Below are 26,266 nucleotides of genomic sequence, written 5' to 3'. Positions count from 1 at the left end.
GGAGACGAAGACCACATGGGCAAAGGCCAGGGGTGGGTATATCTGAGCTGTGGACAGAGCTGGCTGGGGAAGGGTCAGACGCCACCAGCCACTGCCCCCTACTGGCTGAGTGACAAGGCCTGGGCCCAGTTGCCTCTTCCACAAGAGGGCCTCACACAGGGAAGTGTTAGGGAGTTAATTCACATCCGGACATCAGTGTTTAGCAGCTGTGCAGCCTGGAGCAGGTTACTTAAGCTCTCTGTGCCTTGGTTTCCTTCCCTGTAAAAAAGTGGGTGATACTAGCTCCTAGTATCTACTTCAAAGGGTTGTTGTGAAGATGAAATGAATTAGTATTTTTAAAGCCCTTAGACCATGCCAGGCAGGCAGGAGAAACCATGTGAGTGTTAGCTACTAACAGTGTTAGCAAGTAGAGTTCTTGCACCTTGCCCTTTGAACTCTTCCCTCTGTCACCCTGGGCAAGTCCCTGCCCTTCCTCAGTCTACATTTCTGTCTTTAAAAGACTTAGTCATCATGCAGTAGGCAGCCAGGCCTCCCTTACTACACACCCCCAGCTCATAATCTGGGAGAGACAGAGCCAAGTGGAGACCACCACCACTTGGAGTTCACTGTGCTGTGGTAGGAGGACCCATGGCAGAAGAGGCAGCTGGCCTAGGGTAGGTGTCCTAGAAGTGGGGTGGCAGTTCAAGCTGGGCTGTAATGGGCTAGGAGTTTAACAGGTAGGGCTGCATGTAGATGAAGAAGGGGCGTGTGGCAAGCAGGGTTTCTCAAAGTGTTGGAGCACCTGCACACATTGTTAACAATGCAGATTCTAGAAAACAGGTGAAATTAATTTAAATAGCATATTTTATTTAACCCAGTATGTCCAAAATATCATTTTGGCTTCTCTGACTTTTCAGTTATGTTGGAAATATTTCATTGAAAATATAAAACACAAAACTAATCCACACTGTTAAGCAGTCCACAGAAAATGGTGGTTGATAGGATATGGAGAGGCAGGTGGAGGTAGGGGTGTCCCTGAACCAGGCTGGCACCCCAATAAAACTGTACCTGCTGTGTCTGCCTGAGTCCTTGAAGTGATGCTAGAGGTGGGTACAAGGATGGTCCCACTTTAGACAGTAAACGGATGCCAAGGGTAGAGAAGTCACTTGCCCAAGGCAACCTGTGAAGGAAGGCGGCAGTGACGGAAAAGCCCCAGAGGTAAAGCAGGAGCAGCAAGAGAGTGGGAGGAAACCAAGAGAGCTTGGCTGAGAGGTGGGCCCTTGCCTTCCAGGTGGTGGCCCGGATCCCAGCCGAGGCCTTTACCCTTCTCTGCTAACCAAACGGGAGCCTAGGGAGCCTAGCAGGCCTGAGGATCCCTGGAGTGGAGTCTGGGCTGGGGGTCGGGGTAGGCAGGGCCTGGGGCAGAAGGTGAGAGAGAAAGCCAAGTGGGGAGCTGCCTGGGGGAAGGAGCAAGCACCTCCTCCTGCGTGGTATGCAGAATAAAGCTGGCTTTAACAGCTTATTTAGGGCCGATAGGAGGCTGCAATGGGTCTGGGGCCCTCAGTCCACAGAGGGTGACCAGGTGCTGGGCCTCAGTGAAAGCAAGGCCGAACAGGCAGCCCCAGGCAGTCCTCATCTTACAAGGGAGGATAGATAATACAGGTCTCTGAACCTCCAGCCTAGCGCTCTTCCAAGTGCAGGGCACTCCTGACACTCACTGAGCCTGGATCCTGAGCTGTGCTGCTTCTCGGCTTATGCTGGGCCACAGGCTGGGGATTCAGGACTGTACACCTGGCCCCTGCAGTATGTCACATCTGAGACACCAGGGCTGAGGCAGGTGGACAGTTGCAGGCCTACTTGCAGGTGAGGTTGTGTATGTCATTCCTCTCTCCAGCTCCAGGTTCTAATTCTGCCTCTGCTACTTCATCTTTCTGGGCTTCAGTTTACTCATCTACAAAATGGGGGCAAGTATCATCACTGTCATTTATTAACACTGAGCACTTAAGTCTGTGCCAGGCATATTAAAAGCCATTCCCTTAATCCTGTGACCACTTTACAAAGAAAAAAACCAAGCCAGTCAGAGAGGTAAAGAAATTTGCCCAAAGTCACACAGCTAGTACATGGCAAAGTTAGGATTTGAGTCCAGGCCCCAAGTTAGGTGTTAGAGGTTATGAGAATTAAATGAGACAATTCGTAAAGGGCCTCACAATGGGATTCTAGGAGAGCGTGAGTTCAGTCCTAGTCTCTCAGCCAAGAGTAGAAAGAAGCACTGGGACCACACAGTACTCAGTACACTCTGCACTGTGCTAAGAGAAGCCAGGGTCTGCTGAGCCCAGAGGCAGACTGGGTGGAGGCCAGAGAAGGTGGTTTCCAGCAGCAGTCACCTAGGCATGGCACATGCAGACTTAGAGAGACTGCCCTGACAAGTTAGGGCCCTTCCGCATGCCCACTAACCCTGGGTGCCCTGGCTGGGCAAGGCAGACTCGGTGGAAAACCTAAGTTCTTGCCTCTGGGGCCTCAGTTTCCTCCAAACCAAGGGATGGCTGTCCCCTGCCTCTCTGAAGCAGACTGTGCTGCCACATCGTGGGCACAGGGGGAACTGCACCCATGAACTGGAGGACCCTAGTGCACACCACGCAGTGGCTCTAAGCCCACCTGGCCTGGGGTCGGGCCCCTTAATCTCCGGTCAATGCAGTGGCTTTCTTACTGATTCTGACTGGCCTCAACACAGCAGCCCAAGAGATGCTAAGTTTGATCACATCCTGTCTGCTCAAAACCTCCCAGAGAAGCCACTTGCAAGAGCCAATTGTCAAATTTAAGAATTTTTATGATTCAGTTGTTAAACACTACCATTATTAAAGACTAAGTTATATGAATTGAATTATACTAAAAGCAAAGCTAATGTTCAAAACTACATACTTCCTATTTTACTACATTTTAGTATTTATGCTCTTTAATTATATATGTTGTGTCTGCATGGTGGAAACACTGTATAATGGTGTTCTCAACTCCTTGTTCAGTGACCTCATGTTGACAGCTTGAAATCAGCCGTGATGGGAGTATTTCCACCAGAAAAACTGGCACACACCACAAATCAGGCTGGATTTATTGTTGATTTTCTAGACCAGTGCCATCTAACAGAAGTATAATGCAAGCCACCTAAGTTAACTTTAAATTCTTAAGTAGCCAGATTTAAAACAGTACCAGGAAAACAGGTGAAATTAATTTAAATAGCGTATTTTATTTAACCCAGTATGTCCAAAATATCATTTCAACATGTAATCAATATAAAGTAACTACATTCCTTTTCTCATACTAACTCTTCAAATTCTGGTATTTTACATTTAAAGCACATTCAATTCAAACTAGCCACATTTCAAGTGCTAAACAGCCAAATTGTCCAGTGACTGCCATATTGGACAGCACAGGTCTAGACTTACGAAATCAGTGGGAGAAAATATTGATGCACATTAAATTTAAAAGTAGTGTGGGGGCTGAGAGATTTCAATCCAATTAACATGTTCAACAATGAGTTATCAGTAGCTCATGTATCAGATTTAATGACATGTCTGTTGGGAAAAGAGCAGTGTAGAAGGCTAAACAGATATCAGGTCCTTATCCCCGGAACTTGTAGATTTAATTTTTTTTTACTTTGCAGATGTGGTTAAGATCTTCACATGGGGGGATTATTTTTGATTATCCAGATAGGCCCTAAGTCCAATCACAAGTGTCCTAAGGAGGGAGCAAAGGGAGATCTGGTACACATAGAAGAGAAAGCCATGTGGCCACAAGTCAAGGAATGTCAACAGCCACCAGAAGCTGTTAGAGACAAGGACTAGAGCCTGCAGAAGGAGCATGTCTCTGCCAACACTGTGATTTTGAATTTGTGACCTCCAAACTGAGAAAATAAACTTGTGTTTTAATCCACCAAGTTTGTGGTAATTTGTTCTAGCAGCCCTAGGAAACTAACAGAGCAGATGGGATGGCAACTCCGTTTGCCATTATAGTGGTGGAATTACCACCACAGGTAGACTACAAATACAAGAATTCAGCAAAAATCAATGAAACCATTCTCTGAGAAACAACTGGCTATATAGAACTTACAATTAAGACTGGTGTATATTTTATTATTTGAAATTTATGTGCTACAGATCTTTTGCATCAGTACAGTTTATGACAACCTTACATGTATGTGTGTGACACACACCAGGTCTGTCTTGTGTCCTCAGCAGCTGGCACAAAGCTTGGTACACAGAACACTCAAGTATTTTTTGAATAAATGAACGTAACTTTGGGCCTTAATTTCCCCCACCACACAAAAGGGTTAGAGAAACAGGATGGGCTCCCCAGGTGGGCAGGGCTGGTGCCAGATGTTAGAGCACCTACTGTGTGCACAGCTGGGCTGGGGACGGAGAGCAATGGGATTTAGCATGTGGCCCAAACAGCTGGTGCCCCAGGAGATGGCTGGGGACAGTCAGATTCAGGGAGTCAACTGTGGGATTCCTGCAGGTTTGGGGAATTCTCAGAATTATCAGGCTCAGAGATGGAGTACCATGGAGCCTGAGGTACAGAGACTGAAGCCAGTGATACAGGAGGACCTAGTAGGGCTGGAGACCCTCCCTCTTGCAACCATCTCACAGTCCTGCAGGTTCCCAGGGCCTAGGTAGCACTCAGGACTGGCTTTGTCACAGCTGCAATTGGGTTCCTCCTAGCCCCCCAGCTTTCCACATGAGCCCCATCCCATGCTCCTAGAGTCAGGCCAGGCAGAGTCAGGGGTGCCCACCTCTGCCACGTATAGTCTGGATGACCTTTAGCAAGTCACCTTCCCTCGGCTCCAATGTCTCCTCCTCTCCAGGGCATTCAGGGCCCAGTCTGCCCAGCCCAGTGGCTACCCCTCTAGGTCCACTGGCTGCAGACCACAGGGAAGGCTCTGGTCCCCCTCTTCATATTCTGTCACTGATTGACAGGACTGAGCCACGGCCAGTCACTTGCTCCCTCTGGACTCTCTCTTCTCTGTTAAATGGGCAGTTAATTGGCCTGCCACGTTTCAGTAGCAAAAATTTGGCCAAGCAGACTGGCTCTGAGCACTGCAAGCAAATGAAGGAGACTCCAGACCAAAGCCTTTGACTAGAACCTGGGAGCCGGGTCCAGGATATCTGAAGGGACAGAAACCCTCTGGGCCCCAACCCCACTGCCTCCTAGCTACATCTGCATCCCACAACTATACATATCGTGAAAACCAGAGTTTTGCTCACTACTGGGGCCATGGTGAGAGCTGGGCTGGTATGGAAAAAGAACTCAAGAACTTGTTTCATGAGCAAAGCCACTTGTACACAGGTAAGACATCAAACCTTCTACAAAGGCAGGCTCTCCCCTGCCTTTGCTCATGTTGTCCCTCCTTCACTGGCATGCAGCCTTTCTGATGACTCCCAATAAAAAGGGCTTCCAGGACTCAGCAGGGTGTGATCCTGTTTCCTATGGGGCCCAAGGCACCCTGGGCACCTGAACACATGGTTTATGAAGTCCGTCCTCTTCAGAATGGGGCAAAGGGCAAGTCTACCTTCAGCCCTCAGTCCTAGATCAGAGACTGGTCATCCCCTCTAGGGTGCTGGTAGGCAATGAACTCTGTTGCCCTCTACCCCTTCATTTTAAGGAAAAAATAAAAGGATTAGGCAAGCAACAAAGGCAAGTCCTCTCTTATGACAGTATCAGACAACTGTTTCAAAATATATTAGATTTGGTTTTTATTGTAGAGCACACATATCAGGGCAAAGTGCTGCATACAACTACAAATCATTTTTGGAAAAAAAGCTGTAAAAAAAACTGCAACTGCTTTAGTATGCAGTCCCAACTTAAATCCACACTGGCAAAGGAGTTCTGGCCCCTGAGAGAGCTTCTTGACGGAGGCTGCCTGATTTCTGCAGCCTCAGGCCTAGGCTTCCATAAGACAAGGCCCCTTGGGGTGGTAGCAGCCTGGAGGCTGGGAGGGCCTCTCTCTCAGCAGGCCTGGGTCTTGGCCCTGGCCTGCAAGGAGATAATACTAATGAATCTACATCAGCAAAACTTTGCAGCCTTGGAGCATCTGAGTAGGTGGAAACTGACAGAGACCTAACTTTTTTCCCCCTTTTATTATTCCTTAAAAGCCCCTTCCCCAGCTCCCATGCTCCAGAGGCAGAGAAGGCACCAACCCAATCTGTAGGCCTGAGCTCTGGCCTTGGATGCATGCTGCAGGCAGAGGGGGCAGGCACCTTCCTACAGGGATGAGTGGGGAGAAGGCCCAAGTTAGCCCATGTAGGAGAAAGGAAAGGGAAAGGAAAAAGCCAGGAGGCCAAAGGAAAAATAAAAACTTAAAAACCAAACAGAAACCCTACCACACACAATTTTCCACACCCCAAACACTAGACATGGAAGGACACCGTCCCTCTAGCTAGAAACAGTTCCTAAAACTGCCCCAACATGGCCAGTCTAACTGTTCCATACAATCACAGGCATATGCTTGAAAGGGGCAACCCATCAAAGAGGCGTGCTCTTGGCAAGAGACGTCAGGAGCACTGAAGCCAGCCTCCTGGCAGCCTGGGCCAGTGGAAGCCCAGGGGCAGCCAATAGCTTTGGGGTGGCAGCCCTGGCACTGTTTAAGCCTCTGCCCTGTCATCCTGAACTCTGCTGCAGGAGGAAGAGGGTGTTGGCGTGAGCTTCCAGGGCCTGGAAAGCAGGTGAGAGGTGGCACAGCAGGCCCCCTGCCAAGCCAGCCAAGCGCAGGAGACCTCAACCCTCAACACAGCGCAGACATCAGTGGGAGGGGGTGGCAGGAGACTGACTTCACTGACAATGCTGAGAAGATTTACACTTAAAGCAAAAGGAGGATTTTCTTAGCCAAAACATTTTGTGGCTTTTAAATAAACCCCGTCTGACATAGCCCCACTTGAAGACGGCTGCTCCCCACAACCTCCTACTGGCCACTCCAGTGTGAGCTTCTGTTCCCTACAGATGCCACAGCTCTTTCACCTAGAAGGAAAACCAAGAACATGAGAACCACGTTCCAGCCAATTCTGTTCTTCAGCCTTAATAGGCAACAAACCAAGGAAAAAATATAAGGAGAAAAAAAAAAAAACCAAAAAACGAACAAAAAATAAACAGAAACCCTTCAACGAAACAAATGAAAGGGGCGGCTACGTGAGGATTAACCAGAGTTTCCAGCTGAGTGCCGCAGGCCTCAGTGCCTGCGCATCTTCACCTTTCGGGCCGGGCTGCCCGCCGCCTCTGAGCAGTCCTCCCCAGACTCATAAGACTTGCGCCAGTAGTTCTCAGAGCTGAAGCTCCCCCGCCGCCGGTGTGTGGGCAGCAGCACTGAGCGCCGGTTCTCTTCCTTGTCCATCTCCAGGATCCGAGGCCTGCAAGGAAAGGGGTGAGTCTGGCAGCATTCCCCTGACTCGGGTCTGGGACTGACTCTCAGCCATCTGCTGGGCTCCCTCCAGCTGGTGGTTCTCCACAGGGAGTGGTCCTGGCAGATGCACTGGCATCCTAGTCCTCGCTCACGAAATGCTAGTAAGTCACTTCTAGTCCTAGAGACATTTCCCAAGTGTGCTGTGGGGTCTGCTGGGCTCCAAGTCCAGTACCACAGGACACTGTCCAGGCTGCCAGACAGAAGACAGCCTTCCCTATCAAAGCCTCAACACTCAGACTGCCATCTACCTCTACTTCTAAATCCCTCCCCCTAACTCCCACTTTCTCTCTCTCTCTGCCCACCCTGCCTCTGCTCACCAACCCACCAAGATCTTCTTGCCTTAAGAGTTTCAGCCCATTCAGCACCTCCTGCCTAGACTGCCCTTCCCATGTCTTCCTTATGCTTCCAGTCTCAGCTTAAAAGACACTCCTGCAGAAACTTTCCCCAACCTTTTGAAATGGGTCCCCGATCCACTGCCTTCCAAGTCCTGAGTTTCCCTCCCAACATTTAAGTATAACCCACGAGAACGTTTGTCAGGGTGGACTGAACAAGGAAGTCATGGGAAGGCTAGGAAGCATTCCCACTTGTCAAGAGTCTCGGCCCAACCCTTCTCTCTGCGGGTACAAGCAGGCGGATAGGGGTTAGGAAGGAATGCTACCAAAGCCAACCCAGGCAAACCAGACACAGGCTTTGGAAAGGGGGGCAATGCAAGGCCACACACCCAGGTTTCCCTACCCATCTCACCCTGCAGCCAAGGTCATGGGGCTGCTTTGCTGGTCTTGAGGGTCCTAAGCTAAGTACCTGTGGGCAGCATCAGGGTCTGCCTTGCGGTGGGACCGCTTGGGTTTCAGAGCAAGATCCCTGTTGTTTCCTGAAAGACGATCTGAAGTATAGCTGGGTGGTAACACAGAACTGCTCAGGGACTTTGTTTCCAACCGGGGCGCATCTAACCTCGTCCTGCAAAGGAAGTGCATATGGACAGTGAGTAGGCCTCTGGGGAGGGTGTGGGCCCCATCAGACCAATCCTTTCTCCAGCCAGGCTAAGTGGAAGCTAGCAGTCTCTGCTCGGTGCCTCAGTCTCCTTACCAAGACCCTCCCTCTTAAGTTCAGGCTTAGGAATAGGAACAAGAACACTTCTGCTTGGAGACTTCCAATGACAGGGATCTGTTGCCCCATGAGAAAGATCCCAGGGCTCACTCTTGGCTGCACATGGCAGCCCCACCTCATCATACTCAGGCCCAAGGTTCTCCAGGGCCATCTACACCACCTGTCAGAGGCCTGAGGGCCCCCCTACAGTGGGCCAGCAACATATGCCAACAGACGGCCTACATCCTTGTCTGAAATACCAAGACAGGAAGGTGCCCCTGGCCCAGGTTTGGAAGGGCTGGAAGGGAACAGAGTAGGAGCTCCCCTACTCTCTCATACAGGAGAGCCCATGTCCAACTTCACATTCACACACTTGGCTCTGGTCCTGCCACAGCCACCTGGCAGCTTCTGCTGGTTCCGGGATGCTGACCAAGCCAAGGCCAGAGGGCTCTTGAAGGCAAAATCCCCACCTACCACTGGGTGCAAGTTTCAAGGAACACAATGCCTAGTAACGGAAAAGCATGCAAGTGTGGATGGGAAAGAAAGGGATGGAGAATCTGGGCAGGGAGTAATCCAGGACAGTGGTACGAGTCCTTTATGAAGCCCAGGCCAGGAAGAAGCTGGCCTGGGAAACCTCCAAGAAGCCCTGAGGCTTCCTGTGTCATACAGAGAAGACTGGCCAGTCAGGCCAGAGGCATCAAGAGGCAAGAGAGAGGCCTGGGGTGGGGAGTGAAGGGGACACAGCTGGCAGAAGGCCCTGCAGGCATCTATCTCACAGGCTGCTGGGCACAAATCAGTAACTTGAGGCAGAAGGTGCTGTGGTCAGGGCAGGACTCAAAGGACATCCCATAAGCACAGTCAGAGGAAGACCACAGGAGGGAAATCCAAGGCCTAGGACACTTGGTGCTCTAGGTGACTAACTACATCTAGTCCTCAGAGCTTCCCCTACCCCTATGGTTGAATCCCAGGGAAAACTAGGTCAGCAAAACAGTAAGTCACATGCCCTGGAAATGGTGGGAGAAAGGTCTAAGCCGAGGTGAGACTCCAAGCAGGACAGGTAGGAGCCACAGGATTCCCAGCCTGAACCAAGTATTTCTCCTGAGGCCAGCAGGGGATACCTTATGGCTGGAAACCTATGCCTTCCAGCCAAGCTGACGGGCAGCCAGGCAGGGCAACTTGCCCTGCTCCTCTGCTTTGGCCTCACAGGCAGGGAGCCAATAGAGGCCCAGCTGCACTGACTGGCCCACCAGTCTTAGCTCCACTCTGGGCACTCTAGGCTCACGGAAGCAGGACCTAGAAGCAAGAGGAAGATCCAACCCCAATGTTGCCCCATAACTTCTTGCTCTACCCTCACCAAGCACTACTGTGCTACAAAGCCTGCCTTTCCTAATGGAGAGAAGACACACGGTTCAGTGTGGTGGGCCTGAGTATCCCTGTGCCTATTGAGTGACCTATGCCCCTTGGTCTAAGCTCCAGCACCTCTGAGTATCTGACTCCCACAAAGCCCTGGCCTGCACTACTACCTCTCCTGCAAAAGTATCCACCCCGCCATCTTCTACCAGCCTCCCTTCAACTCCTGCCCTGCTTACCCCACAAGGCAGTTCTGTGACAGGTATAGAGGCGTGCTTTAGTCAGAAGAGCCTAAAATTAAGAGCCTAAAATGAGAGCTATCACCCAAAGAGAGGGCACCCCAAACACATGGTCCAGGGCTTCCAGCAGATCTCCCCCCATACCCAGGTCTGCGTGATACCCAGACCCCATGAGGAGCCTCTCCAAATCAGTAAGCCTGGTTTCCACCAAGTCACATCACACATGCATAACCCAGAGCTCTAAGAGCCTGGGCTCCACAGATGTCAACCAGAAACAGGGCCAGCATCACAGGTACCCAGGAATCTCCCAGATCAGGCCTGGTAAGGGCTTGATATCACCCTCCAGGACACTAGACACCAAACTTGCTTCACCCACGTGGGCCACTGAACAACATACCTCCAGGTCTCCCTTTCCTCCCACTCCATGTGATCCTGCTTCCACCTTGCCTCAACTAGGCACAGCCTTCCTCATCCCCTACCCCTGACCCATTAAGATAGAGGAGAGGCATGGTGAGGACGGGGTTAGAAGCACCCCTAGCTCCATGACAGCCTCAATTCATAGGTGAGAACATTGGGCTCAGGTAACCAGTTTGTTCTCAGTGAGGAAAGGGCAAAGCCCAGAAGCCCAAGTCATTCGAAACCTCTGGAGGTCTCAAATGCCCCCTTATTCCTTGGGCAGATTGTGAACACATCACATTGGTCAGGTTGCCAAATGGGCAGGGAATATGCATGTGCACACAGACACTGACTGGACCAGGGAACTAAGTGCACTAACCCGTGGCACAGGGGACAAAAACCATGGAGACAAAGCAATGACAGTGGTCTCAGTGGGGGCAATGTCTCAGGCCTGCCAAGTCAGGGAAACCAAGTGCTAGCTACTTCTCCCCCACCCCAGGGACACATCTTCCATCCTCATCCTCCGGCTCATCCACTCACACAAACTCCCATCTGGGCGGCTCTGCCTTCAGGGAGGGTCTCCCCTGACCCATGGGACCCCTTGGCCTAAATGACCATATAAGCCATTTAGCTCAGCCCTCCTACAATCTCTCCCATGAAATCCCTCACCCCATGCTCAAACACCTCAGTGGCTTCCCAATGCCAGCTTTCTCCAACACAGCATGAGGTCTTCTGAATAGCTTAGATCATATCAAGCCCTCTGCCCCATGTCTACTCTATGTTCCAGAATGGACTACCTCAGAGTTCTCAGACTCTGGGACTCTGTAAAGGTGAAATCTCTACAGCTTAAACTGTCTGCTCCAAACCTCTTCCACATCTGCCTGAAGCCCACACATCCTCACCAGTTCAGATGGCAATTCTCTGGGAAGCCCTCCTTGACCAGCCCCGGTGAGGTGCTGAATGTCTGCTTTCCCCCAAAGGAAAAAGGAAGAGACCATACTAACCGCATACCTGGCACTAGCACAGAGCCCGGCACACTCCAGCCTTAGCTAACATTTGGCAAATCAATCGCTAGCTGCTTTACCTAGCTTCAGCTCACTCTGAGCTTGACTCCCCTTGACCAAAAGCAAAGGAAATGGGCAATTTACACTGCCTTGAGCCACTTTATCTGGTTAACTGGGCAGGCAAACAAGTCTTTAGGCAGACCCAGCACAGCCCCAGGGGAGTCCCAAAGACCAAGGAACTGGGTGTCCTGGCCACCAATTGTAAGGCCAAGGGCTACCCACAAGTCATCATTCCTGATGACGTGTGTTGATCCAAGGGCTCCTTCCGACCACTGTCCTGCAAACTACAGAGGTCAGTCCTCTACACTTCCCACCTTCCAGCCTTTCAGCTTACATTTCTGCCTGACCAACAGTTTATAGCTCCAGAGCCAGATCTACCAGGCCTGTCCCAACCACACCCCAACCCCCAAGATGGGTGCAATTTTTTGTTTTTGCTGGGCCCCAGCAAACACACTGTGCTTTTAGGGCAGTGCTCACTCTGCCTGTGTTCAACTGACATGCAAAAGGCCGACCTGGTACATACTGGGCACCAAGGGAGCAGTAAGTTTCCTGCAGGCCTGCCTCAGATGCCTTGTGCTTGTGAGATGCTTAATGCTTCCAAGTCAGGAATCCCTGCTAAAAGACCACTCCAAAGCAGCTAGATGACCTGACGGAGCCCACTTCCTACCTGAGCTCCTTTCCAAAAGCTACACCCTCTACTCTCAGGGTTAATGTGTGGGCAGCATTCTGCCTGACACCTAGTAGGTGGGTGCCTGGCATGGGGCAGCATGCAAGGTTCTTCAGAAGGCTGCACAGCAGGAAATTGTGGAAAAAATGGAACACTGTTCCCTGTCTTCTCCACTGGCCCTGATGAATTGCTACACCCCTGATGTAGGCCAGCCTCTTGATTCTCTAACCAGTAATCTAAAACTAACCACACCTTCAAAAAGGTTAGGTCCAGCCTCTCTGGTAGGGGTACCAATGATTGACAAAGATGCATGTTGGGCTGCTTGCCCTGGGTGGACCAGGTAACAGTGACATTCAGAAACTGGGAGATGCTGAGGAGCTGACCCACCTGCAGGTGCTGCCTCGCCCCGCTGTGTAGTAGCTCCCTGGCTACTTAAAATACTTTCACCAGTCAGCTCTCTGCTCACAGCAGGGGCAAGAAAGCCCTCTGTATGTGAGCTCCAGTTTCTTACTCACAGCATCCACCCAATGACACATAGGGGCAGAGGTGCAGCTTGGGTGCCCCACTAGGCAAACCACCACAGGACCATAAGACTCAGCAGGAGGACATCCATATTCAAGGCCTCACTCAGCCATTTACTGGCTGTGACCCCAAAGAGGTTATAACACTAAGCTGCAGCCTGAGGATTCCACTCCTGGGGAGGCTCTGAGGTCACTCCCAGCCCCCGTCCTCCCTGTGAGAAACAATGGCACCATGTGCATGAAGACTCAGCATTACCCACATTAGAAGGAAAACACCTGACAGCGACCCACCAATTTCCCCTGTGAGACACTTAGAATGTCTCAGCTCTGACTGATGTGAGCCAGTGACAGGGCCCCACCCCTCCCTCAGCAGCCTATGCAATTCCCTGACCTTAAGAGAAGGCAGGACTGGCTCCACCTCCTCTGCCTATAAGGAGCAGGAATAAGCTCAGCGCCCAGACCCCACCCACTCAGATGTGGCCTCACCAGAAGACACCAAATCAGCCAGTACCCACCAAGCCCAAGTTCCTGATGTCTGGGCAGCACCTGGGCCCGCATGTGCCCCTTTGCATCTTGTCATCACCTTGTCCTTTTCTAAGAAAAGCCCCTATAGCTACTCTGGAGCTGCTCCTCATCTGCCTGAATATTTTCTTCTGATGCCTCCTCTGAACTGGGCCTCAATGCTGGGCCCTGGATGAACAGGGATCACGCAGAGAAAAGATTTGGAAATTCACAACAGCAAGTGTATAGGCTGGGACATCTGAAGTGGGAGGGGGTGTGCTGAGAGGACTGCAGGTATACATGATGCTTCCTGCATGTCAAGACAGTCAACACTTGAGCCTTGAAGATGGCTAGGTTATCAGTGTGTATATGTGGGTCTTTCGAAAGGTAGGGTATACTCAGAAGAGCAACATGTTAGATGGGAAAGTATTCCCAACAGAGGCCACACTGCTTCAAGAGCCCAGAACACAAATCCATGGACCATACTAGGAGCTGCAGGTACTTTAAGTGAGAAGTAGAAGATGACAGGGAAAACACCAAGAGATTAGGCTGGACGGAGAGCCAAAGCCCAGCAAGGAGTCTGGATTTTATCCTGCAGGCCAAAGAGTTACCTGTGCCTTTGGTCCCCTGGGCTGGCTCTCTACAAGCTGGGCACTTCTCCAGTGACATCCTCCCACTCCTCTCTAGCCCCCTCACACCACAGCTCTGTGCTTCTGCCCTCCAGCTCAGTCCATGGCTGGCTCTGGGTCCACTCAAAGGTCAATGAACCTCAGTCACCCCCAATAGCCATTATCTGAGTGAGATCAGATCACTGCCAGGGGCCCAGTTGGCCAGAAAGCTTCCAAGGGGAGCTGATCAACAGTGTAGACGCCTACCTCCACTGAGGAGCATCCAACTCACCCAGCCTGGCAGCTATGGCCGCCTCCATTTGTTCCTCCAGTGAGGACTTCCCTGAGACAAGATATTGGGAGAGGTTTGGAGGCAACACCTGCAAGCTGCTCTGGTTCTCTATCACTTTGGGAGTTCTTCTCCAAGTTTCCTGCCCTTGATAGGCCACCTGTCTCTGGCGGAAGTTGGAGGTGCCAGGTACAGCCTGAGAAGAAATGTCGGAGGAGGAGAGGCAAAAAAAAAGGAGCTACACTCTGGGCTCTCTCACTTCTATGTTCTGGGTTTTGGCCTGTGCTGGGAACCACCCAAGAAAAGAAGGTGGAAAGGCAGATAAAAACCATTTTTCTGATGAATTCTGGGAATCCTTAGGCTAGAGGTCAGAAGTTGCCAGCTCCCAGGCTGACTTACATCTGGAACTTCTGTTAAGTGCCCCCCACACGTTCTGCCTGTCCCACAGGTCTGGATTACCTCCATTCTAGAGATGCTAAAACAGAGGCTCAGAAGTTTGACTTGACAAAGTGGCAGAACCATGTCACACAGACTTCACTACCACATTAATCTGCAGTTCTGTGCCCAAGGGGCCAAGACAACAAAGTTATAGACTCAAGTTAAAAAGATAGAAGCCAAAAAGAACATATTTTGAGAGGGAGAGGAGAGAAAGACAGCTGAGTGCATGCGTGTAAACCCCCAAAAGCCAAAGTTGGGACCAGTTGAGCACATTGAATAAATACCTGAGTCCATACTGATACAGGTAAATGACTGGATGGAAAAATAAACAAGTGGGAAGGAGAGACACTCTCCTGTGGGCAGAACCCCAGATCATCTGGGTGGCTACTCCCTACTCCTTAGGTGCAGGCTGCACACCAACTTCCCTGAGAGGACAGTGTGGGCAGGGGAAAATACAAACTGGAGTGCAGAAACGAACACAAGCTTAGCCAGGCATTCAGGGTCAACCCCAGCGGTGCTGAGTCCTGTGCCTGGGGTATGACTTGAGGAGAAGGGTGCGTTGCCTCTGCGGTCTTCCTCCCCAAACCCACACCCCCTTCTAACCATGAGAGAACATCAGACAAATCCCAGTTGAGAGATGTGCTGCAAAATACCTGACCAGTGTCACCACAAATAGGTGACAAGTGCAAGTCTGAGAGACTGTCACAGCCTAGCGGAGGCTAGGGGGACGCCACAACTACATGTAACGTGGGATCCTAGAACACAAAAGGTACATTAGGAAAAAACTTAGGAAATCTGAACAAAGTGTGGACTTTAGTTAATAATAATGTATCATTACTGGTTTCCTGATTATAATAAACATACCATACTGATAAAATATGTTAAGAAAAGGGAAATGGGATGTGGGGTAAATTATCTCTATTATCTTCACGATTTTCTGGGAGAAGAGAAAAAAACAAGGATGGCAAGCCATAGGACACCCTGTTCCAGCCTGGGTGTGGGCCCTAGTCCTACTCTGCTCACTAGTCTATCTCTGTGATACTGGTGATCACAGAGCCTCTCAGGACTCCGCTCTAACGGCAGGTCCATCGTGACTCAGCATCAGCACTGGCACAGCTCAGCCCACTCACCAGTGTGCTGAAGAGAGAAGTGCTGAAGAGCCCGTTTGCTGACATTAGTCGGCACATTCCAGACTCCCTGACCGGAAAGGAAAGTGAAGCACAAGCTGTGCACCTGCCGAACACCGAGGCCTGTTACTCCACCTTCATTTCCTCTCCTCACTCCCTGCTCCTCCCAGTGAAAACCCAGGCATTTCTAAAGAAGGCTGCTAAGGCACAATCTAAAAATAATCAGGATGTGTGATAAATCAGAACAAAGGGGGTAGGGAAAGGAGAGTGCAGTGTGGGCGGCAAGGGTGTCTGGAAGAGTGTTCCCCAAATCTTGACTCAAGACTGCCCATAAATACTGGGAGCGTGTGCTTTTTGCTCAGCCCTAAACACCCTAGTTAAACAGTCATAGAACTTAATTTTGGAAAAAAACACAAGACAGCATTATCCTCACAGAATTTATATAAAAAAAATACGAGACCTTATAGCCTTTTCCTACCCCAGGCTTCATGTTGCCATGTTATTGATACAGAGGAGCCAAGTTCTAAGGGAACCGAGACCTACGTCTCCAGACAAGCCTGCAGGTGCCAGACACCAGGGCACTTACTTCCGGAGGATGATGACTGCTCTGCGCTCCTTGATGTCCTGAGGCCGTATGCAGTGAGTGATTTCATCAGCAGCATATCCACTGAAAATAAACAGGGCATTGTGAGCATGGCAATGGACAACCAAAATTCCTGAGGGTTAAGGAGAGAGAAATATAGTGCAGGTCTTATGGCCACCCTCTGCCCCATTATTTGAGAGGTTCACATATTATATGGAAGGGAAATAACACATTAACTCTAGGATGCTTTTACCCAGAAACCATGGAAGAAAAAGGCTGGAATGAGGCAAAGACAGGTAGGCCTTAAGGCAGAAGCTGAAGCAAGAAGTTCCCTGCACAAGTCAGAAGCCCTTCTTTTAAAGGGTCCTCAAGAAAGTACACCTTTAGTAACTCTGGAGGCAGCTGGAGTGACTCAGACCAGACCTTGACCAAGAAGACAAGAACATCATCTCCTCCTCCTTCCCCCCTTTTTCCCTATCCCTCGGCATGCAGAGGGAGCCAAGGGGGACGCTGACATCACTGAGTCACCAGAGAGAATCAAAGCTGCAATGTTCAAAGAGAGAATTTGTCTACTTAAAAAAAAAGCTTCCAAGAACATCCACTGGGGGGATCCAAGATCATGAAGACAGCTGTGTTTGGGGTATTTTAAGAATTTCCATCACACTCAAGTATCTACTTATTTTCATTGTTACATGATTTTTTAAACTGCTCAGACCAATGAATGTGGGTAGATGACTGTCCCCTTCAGAGCTAACATCTTCCCGAATGGTAACTCTGGAAGTAAACTCAAGCTTTTGGAGCCCCTCACACACCCTCACTGGAGTATGGCACCCAAGAGGCACCCACCCATCCCACCCCACTCCACCCACATTCCTGCACCGAGCTGAGGCAGTTCTACACAACTAGAAACACACTTGGCCACAGGCCTGAGGTGGGAGGTGAGTACCTCCTCGGACCCGCTCCTGCTCAGCAATTCCTTGACTGCCTGGGGATCACAAATCTTCCTCGGATTGGATGCTAATCAGCTCCCATCTCCCGGGCAGCTATAAAGACATCTATGTCACTATCATAAATACTGCAAGCCTGGGAAGGGCTCCACAAAATGACCAGGTAACATGGGCAAGAACTGGATACACGAGTGAGAAGAAAATAAAAGTCCAAGAGGGAAGCATCTCTGATCTGAGGACACACTGGGGGTAAAGAACCTTTATTTTAAGGATTCCCTCCTCCCCCCATCTGCTACTAGACAAGCATTTGTTGAGTTTTCTCTGTGAACATCAGTCCCATGAGAGACTATGGACAAATGTCTTCAGTCAAATCAATCTGGAAAATACTGAATAAAGGACTTGAGAATTACTACCGCAAAAGAATCTGTTGACTTTGCAGAGAAGACAAGTAGTGACTCTTCAGCATATTACTATGCTGATGCACAGTGACTGCAATGGGGTTTGGGGGGACTCAATAATATGGGTGAATATAGTAACCATAATATGGTTCATGTGAAGCCTTCATAAGATTTTGTATCAATGATACCTTAAAAAAAAAAAAAGAATCTGCTGACTTTGTTTACCTGAGCACTGACCAAAGAACCTTCTCTCAAGTTAACACCTACTGAGGTCTATAGGCTCACAGTGAGAAATGCCACACAGGGATCAAGTAGTTGAAGAGATCTGGGTTAGAGCCTGAGCTTTGTCACCTACTAGCTTTGTGACCTTAGTTAAATCACTTTATAGGCCAAACCTCAGTTTATTCATCTGCAACAAAGACAGCAATGGGTTCTTGGTTGTTCATTTTGTTATGCTGTACAACTTAGGTATTCTTCTGGGACCCCTAATGATTGTTCAGACTTTAACATCTGCCCCCACTTCTCAAATGGCTTTAGAGTGAAGTACAAGCCATGCCAGGTTCCCACCACTGAGCCCAGGCCTCAGAATTAGTGTAGAGGTAGGACTGCACAGGCTCACAGAAAGACCATGGTACTGGCCCCTGCTAAGTGCTCATTAGCACTGATCTTCTAGAACCTCCTGACAACTGGATCATAGCCTACTGACCCCTCCTGAGAGTATGACACCCTTCTGGGAATGGGAGTCTCAAAGTCCTGACCAAGGGAAGCACTTATGGCCACACTTCAGCAGAAAGTGTCCAGTAGAGACCACAAAGGGTTACTTACTGCTAAAGGAACCTACTTACTACAAGAGAAACTTTGAAAGTCCCAGTCTGCCAGCTTGAAACTTAATATGCCTTGGGTCCAGCCCTACCCTTGGCAAGGTGAAAAGTTCAGTGCCTCCTGCTCTTTTGTTTTCACCGAGAAGAAAGAGGAGGAAATACCTTGTGCTGGTCAACCTGCCTGCTACCTGCCTCAGCTGAGCCTCTTCAAGTTCCCCCCAACCCCATGCAGCAGAGACCAGATGCCACAAGCATCCACCATGACAGAAGCTGGCTCTCTCACCTACTAGCACAGTGCCTTAGAGTGACTCTTGAGAGTCTCTTCTCCCTGGGGAGCTTTCCTCAACTCCCCCAGGCTGGGTTCCCCCCACACCACTCATCCACACTTCTACTACTACATTTCGCCCTGTGGGAATTGTGTCTTCCCTACAAGACAAAGCTCTACAAAGGCTTTACTCATCTTTGAACACAGTGAGCACTAAATGAAATGTACACTGAACTCAGAACTGAGATCAACTGCATCAAGCCCTTCCTCAGAGGATTAGGTGCAGCTTAAAGGAGGAGTCTGAAAAACCTTTTCTAAGGACTGTGCAGGACTGTACATCCCTCCTCTAGGGGACAGTCTGGAGACTGAGTTGCTAAGGCACATTTCCAAGATGGCCACTATTCCACATCTTACTCTGTGCCCTGCCCAGGATACAATAGAACCGGAGATGAAGGGACTGGCCAAGATCACCAGGACTGCCTGGTGACATCCTGCATCTGGCTGCAGCTACCTGCTCTGAGTAGTCCCCACAAGCCTGCTTCAGACCACTGATAGGCCTGCAGGACTGAGCTCAGGCTTTGGGGCAGCATACCAGCCACCTGGGCATAGGGGTGGCCGTGAGCTCAGGCTCAAATTACATAGAACCAGACCCTTAACTCCAAAAAGACACAAGGCTTAACTTTATAAGTCCTGGGGCTTTCTGAATCTAGAAGGAATAAGGTCAGCTTGCTCTAAGTCTCAATTCTGTACACAAAGGTAGAGAGAATAGCTGAGCACATTAGGCAGCTCAAGTCAAGACACTTCACCTAAACTTCAAGCATTCAGTACTGTTCTGAAAGAAATTAAATCTCCGATAACAACTCTATGGCATCAATGGCCTCATTTTGCAGAGGAAAACTAAGGCCCACAGAGGTTAAGTAAGTTGCCCAGGGTCAAACAGCTAACATGGTGGCACTGGTACTCCAGCTGAACTTGTAGTTTCTGTGCCTATGCTCCATTGTTGCTTCTGGTTAGGGAGGGAAGAATGTGGGGCAGAAGAAAAGCCCATCTGTGCTTCCCAGTGACAAGGTCCCATCTGCCCTGGAGGCCTTACTGGCCAAGGACATGTATACACCTGCTACTCTCACGGAAGAAGTCTTCAAAAATGAGCCCATGCCTCCAGAAAGCTAGCACATTCTCTAAGCAATGGGGGCACACCAACTGCCCAGCTGAAAATGGCTGGCCAGCCCTGAAATCTTTATGGCCTGTTTATTTTCTGCTTGCTCTGAGTTCATATATTAAGACCATGGCTTGCCTAATAGCTTCCCTTTGTTGCCCCCTGCCTTAGTCTTAGGTCTGGCCAACCCCCCTAGCCAAAAGCTCCTCCTAAGAATGCACAGCCCCGACTTCTTCCTGAGGTTCCCTCACCTCCCATGGAATCAGAAAATTCCACACAGGAGATGTGGCCCAGGACCTATCTGTCCTACTTTCCCAACTATTTTAAGCCAGAAAGCTAAATTTTGCTCTCAACCAGCTGAACAAGATCAGTCCTTAGCCAGAACTGATGGGTGCCAACTCTACTCAATACCAACTATTATCTGGAAGTCACAGGCCCCACTCACCTCTGCATTTTCCATGGCTAGGCAACAGTCATTTCCAGACAGGGGGCTAAGGGTTGGGCCTCTGGGCATGTGGCCACCACAACCACAGACCAGGCATCAGTGATTAAAAGTAGCAGCAAACAAGTAATTAGCCTTGAGATAGTTATTTTAATTAATCCAATTGGAATCTGCTTAATCCACTCATTCACTCTACAGGGAACAGAAGCAATGCAGGTGAACCAGTAAGAAGAGGAGGTGAAAGATATTTATTTCCCTAAATAGCAGCATTAAGAGGGGACCCACTCAGCCCCAACATGGGAAGGTTACAAAAACAAAAAACAAAACAAACTGCATATGGGGTTTGGAAAGACATCTGAAGCACTTCCAGAAAGGTCTGTGAGGGCTTGCTCTAAATGCCCATGCTTGGACACTGCTGAGTTAATGTCTGCCACAGACTAACACTCCTACTGACAATTATCAAATATAAAACTGTATTCCTGACACACTGTCTCTGATGGGCATAGACACATCTGACACCAACAACTGAAATCTGAGTCAGATGAGAATTACTAGAACCCCTTCCCATCTGCAGAGAACCCGTTTTCATCAGCTCCTCCCTTCCCATCTGCAGCTTTACTTCTAGGCTGTGAAGTGAAAGGAGGTGAAAGAGAGCATGGCCTCTGGGAAGCTTGGAGAAAAGCCCAAGCAGGTTTTGAAGGCAGGCACTACTAACCTAGCACGCTGAGGGTGCTAAGTGGGCAGGTGCTAGATTTAAACTAGTGGGGAAGTCCAGATCCCTAGAGCAGTGGCTCTCAACTAAGGATGATTTTGGCCTCCAGGGGACATCTGGAAACATCTGGGGACAGTTTTGGTTGTCGTGGAAGGTGCTCCTGGCATTTAGCAGACAGAGGCCAGCGGTGCTGCTACACATTCTACAATGCACAGGGCACCCCCTCCCCTCAGTCCCCCAACAAAGGCTTAACCAGCCCAGAGGTCAGAACCTGGCAGCTCGCACTGGGAACATCACTTCAGGTCCATGCCGGATCTAAGGACCAATAACGAACTCCATCTGCCTCAAGTCAGCATCTACCTGCCCCCCTACTGGTGGCTACTCCCTGCTACTACAGCCAAAGCAGTTTTGCACTCCTGCAACCCTCTTCTTTGCTTGGCAATCTTCTAGTTACCCTTCAAGTTCCAGCTCACTTCCTCCCAAACCTCCCACACTCCAGAGTAGGTTAAGATGTCCCCCCTCAATGTAATCCTACAGTTTTACCTTCCTGAGCCATCTGTGGTCTACACTGGGCTGTGAACTCAATTAAGGAAAGAGCCATGTTTTAGGCTCCGTCAAAAACCCAGCCCCTTCCGCGGCAAAAGAACAAGGGATCACTGAATGGTGTGTATGAAACTAAGTGCTCACTGAAGTGTCAACCCTGTGCCAGGCCCTATATGAAACACCAACTCCCTGCTTTTAATTCTCATAGGGTTTGAGGGTCACCCCACTTTACAGATGGGAAAGCCAGCTCAGAGACCCCCACAAGATCCCAAAGCAAATGACAGGAAAGCTGGATTCAAAGCCTGGGGCAGCACTTTTCAGGACACGGCTGAGCCTTCCACACTAACTCCACAGCCAAGTCAGAACCCAGATTGGAAGGCTGAGAAAGCTTTAGGACTTTACTAATCTAAGGAAAAGATGAAGAGAATTTTCCTGATGACGCAATCCTGTTGCTGATCACTAACAGACCTGCACTTTAAGAACTTGAAACTTCTGCTCTTCCACACAGGGCTTTGGATGTGCTGGGGGAAGTGGGGGTCTCAAAGTCACAGACTGCCTCTTAAGATCTTCCCAGTACACCCCAGAGCACTGCTAGATCTCCTAAAAACAACTTAGAGGAACTTTGTAAGGAAAATATCCCATAAAGAGACCAACAGCCGTTGTATGAGGTCCTTTTATCAGTGAGTCCTTCAGTTAAGACAGACACCAAACTGCCTTACAGCATGCCACTTGGGAGAGTCTGCCCTGGAAATCCTATCTTTAAAGACCGGGAGAACAGAACCACTATGTCTGAGAACCCTGAAGCCCAAATGGCAAAGGGACACATGACAGATCAGTGGCCCTCTAAACTTCAGATGCACAAGGAAGCTGAAGTACTGCCGCTGCCACTGGTTTCCCAGACTTCCCATTAGGAGACCCTGCGTAGCACAAAGCTTTGCTACCATCCCAGGCAGGGAAGCACCCTCAGTGGTTCAACTCAAATGAGATGATGACCTGCCTCATGATCCTAAGGGGCCTCCAGAGACTCTGCTTCTCCCGTTGACCATGGCAGCCTATGGTACTCACCAAACTTCAAGAAAACCTTGGTGTGTCCTGATCCTGCACTAAAATTCAGTCATCAACTGAGCCGCTCTGAACAGCTGCAGTCCAGATTTCTTAAGAGGTTTTGGGGATTACTGAAGTACACTGCTAGATTACTTATTTCAGGGCTAGATAAAAGGCAGCTGCCAAATAAATTTTCTACTTCACATGAACAGCAAAGGTGTTCCAGCACGCAGTCCCTTTGGGGGCCAGGGCACTCAGCTAATTCTCAGCAGGATCTGGGACCTAAAATAGGCCAAGAGCCTACTCAGTTCTGTCGCTGACACAACTACAAGGCCAAATACCAGGTAAACCAAAACTTGCTTTATTTTGTTTCATACGGTCCTGTTAACACATTCTTAGAAAGGATCGAGGGGCTCTTTAAGCAGCCAACGGGACCGAATTTTAAGAATCTGCCGTGCTATTAGTAGTCCAACCACTAATCTGTTCAACTCCAGGGAAGTCACACCCCCACTTGGGAATGGAAAACATGTCTCAATTAAATACTCTCCGGGGCCTTCCTCTATGAGTATTTTCTCTGATAAGGAATCCATGAACATTTTCTGTTAAGGAAACCAGGAACAACAAAGTTGGAAAGACACTTAAATTCAACTCACTTAAAAAAAAATAGGTGTTTTAAAACCACAGGAAATGGAAACCCAGAGTAAAAAAGTGACTTGCTAAAATCACAAAGGTAAAGAAAGAGACTACTAAAACCTTAGCCTCCTTTTAGATTAACTGTGGAACAAGGCCATGATCGTGCCAAAGCTGCCCTCGGGACACAGAATTCTGGGATGTTTCCCTGACCCCTCCCTACTTACTATACAAATTTTAACCAAGACCTATTTCCCTTCCTTGCCACCCTTCCCACCCCCGCCCAAACAGAACAATAGGTCAGAAGTGCAAAGCGCGGGCTTCTACTGCTTACTGCCTACTGGTCAGGTAGCTACGGCAGTAGGATGTAGGGCCGCCCCCTTCTCCCAGGTGGATTACCTGAGCACAGTTACGCTACCCCTGCGCACCGGCAGGGAAAGCACAGGTTCCGACACCCGGATAGGCTTGAACTGGAATTTGCAGCCGAAGCAGAGCGCGGAATCACTAAAGAAGGACACGGACACGATGGGGCGCTCAAAGATGTGGATGGGGTCCACGTGAGACACGATGCAGCCGCCGGGCTGGTAGTCGTTGATGACGGCGCTGTTGACGAAGCCCTCGGGGATGACGCGGTGCTCCACCAGCTTCTGGATCACCAGCTGGTGCACCCACTCGGGAATCTCGTCCACATCGCCCGGAGGATACAGGCGCTCCTGGCCGGGCCCGCGCTTCTGCAACTGGGCGCCATAGGTGTATCCCTCGCCGAAGAAGTACTTGTTGCGCAGAGGGGCCCGGTCCACCGTATGCTCATTGTACAGGCCTTTTTCAGCGCGGGACACCACCTCGTCTATGCGGGCCTCGATCTTGGCGCACTCGTCCTGGCTGAAGAGACGCATCTGGCGGATGCCGCTCTTCACCTTGCGTGCCTCCTCCTCCTTCTGCAGCTGCTGCTCCTCGTAGTCGCTACGCTCGGGGTCCGAGTCCTCCTGGTACTTGCGCTTGGCCCCGGTCGCCGGATAAGGCTCAGCCGCGGCGGCGGCGGCGGCGGCGGCGGCCACCGCGGCGGCGGCGGCGGCCGCTGCCTCCCGACTGCCTGCTTTATAGTTGTCCCGAGACGTCATGGATTTGAGCTTCTCACGCAGATCCGTGTAACCGCTGGCGGCCGCCATGGCCCCCGCGACGCTGCTCTAGGGTCCTCCGGGACGGGCGGGGCGGCCGGGCATGGCTCTCGGGGGACGCGCCCCACACGGCGGCCTGAGGTGCGGGGATCTTCAGCGCCAGGCCCGCATACAAGGCCAGAGGACCCGGCGCGGAGCGCTGAGGAGTCGGGCGCTGGCTGGGTCGAGTATCAGGGGAGGCGGGTCATGCAGCAGTAGCGGCAATGGGGCTTCCTCCTACACTTTCTCCACGTCCCGGGGGGCAGGGACGCCGGCTGCGCCTCATGCCGCGGAGGGCGTCTGTGGAGGATGGGCCCGACTCCCAGCCAGACCCTCAGTCGCCCGGCCCGGCCCGCACTTTAAAGCGCTCCTCACGACGTCACCGGCCGTCCGCTCGACGTCCGCCAGCGCCGCTCCTCAGCGGGTCTCTCAGCGCGCACGCGCAACGCCGCGGGCCACCGCGGCTCCGCTCACAGCAGGCATGCGCGAGCGTGAGGGCCGGGTCAGCAGGGACACCGGCGCAAGCGCAGACGGGAACCGCTCGTCGTCCACCGCCCCTCCCCCACTCACTGAAGAGCTTCAAAGCTGCACCCTCGAATAACAACCTGCCTCCAAGTGGCGACACCTCCGTGACCGAAGGGCTCCTTCCACAGGGTGCGCTCACGCTGCTAACGCTGTCGCTTTACTGCGTCACGGCATCGTCTGAATGCCCGAAAACGCTTGGAGCCCAGCGGGCAACCACCGAGGAACCTCCACAACCTAAGCTGCGCCGTTACCGCCCCCTTTGGGGCTTCCGCTTCTTTCATTGGGCCACAGTACACGCGCCAGGTGGGCCCAGATGGGAGCTTTCGGAAGTTGATTCGTAGTCTTCCCTGTCAATCAGGCGGTCGCCTTGGCTACTGTGTCCGTCACTTAATTAGCTGGGAGGAGGGTACCTAGGACCCCCCCAGAAAGGTGAATGGGTGGCTAAGTAAGTGCCCGAATGGCGACTCAACCGGAAGAAAGCTCTCAAGCGATTAAGGGAACTTATGAAACTAGCGAAGACTTCTCAAACTGGGGGACCGAAAGCACCAGGTCCCAGCTCTGAAGCAAGACACCGAAGGCCGCAGAAACTAGACATATTGACAGGCACCTCCCTGACCCATCCTCCCCGCCGCCGCCGCTCGCAGCTCTGCCGGGAGTGGACGTTCCACGAGTCACGTCTGGGTGTCGGCGGGCGTGTGCGCAGCCGCGGGCCGTGTCGGGGTTGGCATAGCTCTTTCCTTGGCTAGAGATGGGTGTAGGGGCACCTCTTCCGGGAAGTACAGAAAGAAACTCAAGGGGACGAGTAGGCCCACAGATAAGGCGAAACTATAACTGATAGACAAAAAGTTTGAAGCGCTGTGGTCAGATAAGCGTGTGCGGCGTGAACAAAGGCGTGGGGATTCTGGGTGGGCAGGGGCAGGTCCACAGATAGGTGTTTCTTGCCAGAAAACCTTCCATAGCTCCCAGCATAAAAACTCATCTTTGCTTGGCGTTCAAGGCCTTGGTTCAAGACGCTTACGCCCTTGCTGGTTCTCCCCTCTCCGAGAACACTAACCTCTGGCCCTGCCCTGACACTGCCTGGATCTGCAGACATACCCTTCACACCACTGGCGTTTACCCAAGCCGTTTCTTCCACCTGAAATGCCAGTTCCATTCCACCCACTGCCTTCATTTTGATTTTTTGAGGCTCAGCTCACGTCTTTGTAGCAGCCTTCCCAGACTGGCACCGAAATGGGATGCATCTTCGGTGTCATGATCTGGCCTCTGCCTTCAGCCGCATCTCCCTGGCCATTTGCTTCTGTGTCTCTGCACGCTGTCCACTGGCCCCCAGCTTG

General features: G+C 50.9%; 1 protein-coding gene across 2 annotated transcripts; it reads right to left on the bottom strand.

Moving 5' to 3' along the window:
• Positions 1–3,200: 3,200 nt before the first annotated feature.
• ALKBH5 (alkB homolog 5, RNA demethylase) lies at positions 3,201–25,213 on the bottom strand. 2 transcript variants are annotated; one of them, XM_017666780.3, is made up of 4 exons: positions 23,650–25,209; positions 16,296–16,376; positions 8,225–8,380; positions 3,201–7,370 (listed from the first exon to the last, which is right to left on the bottom strand). In XM_017666780.3, the coding sequence occupies exons 1-4, from the start codon at positions 24,417–24,419 to the stop codon at positions 7,193–7,195; spliced, it is 1,185 nt and encodes a 394-aa protein (XP_017522269.2). In that variant the 5' UTR covers positions 24,420–25,209; the 3' UTR covers positions 3,201–7,192. The 2 variants fall into 2 exon arrangements, with proteins under 2 accessions (XP_017522269.2, XP_036875413.1); XM_037019518.2 differs by lacking the exon at positions 8,225–8,380 and having other exon boundaries at positions 23,650–25,213.
• Positions 25,214–26,266: the final 1,053 nt, after the last annotated feature.

This window comes from Manis javanica, chromosome 4 (genome assembly GCF_040802235.1).
Source record: "Manis javanica isolate MJ-LG chromosome 4, MJ_LKY, whole genome shotgun sequence".
Taxonomy (NCBI): Eukaryota; Metazoa; Chordata; class Mammalia; order Pholidota; family Manidae; genus Manis; species Manis javanica.
The sequence above is the reverse complement of the archived record's forward strand: the minus strand, read 5'-3'. Positions and strand labels throughout refer to the sequence as shown.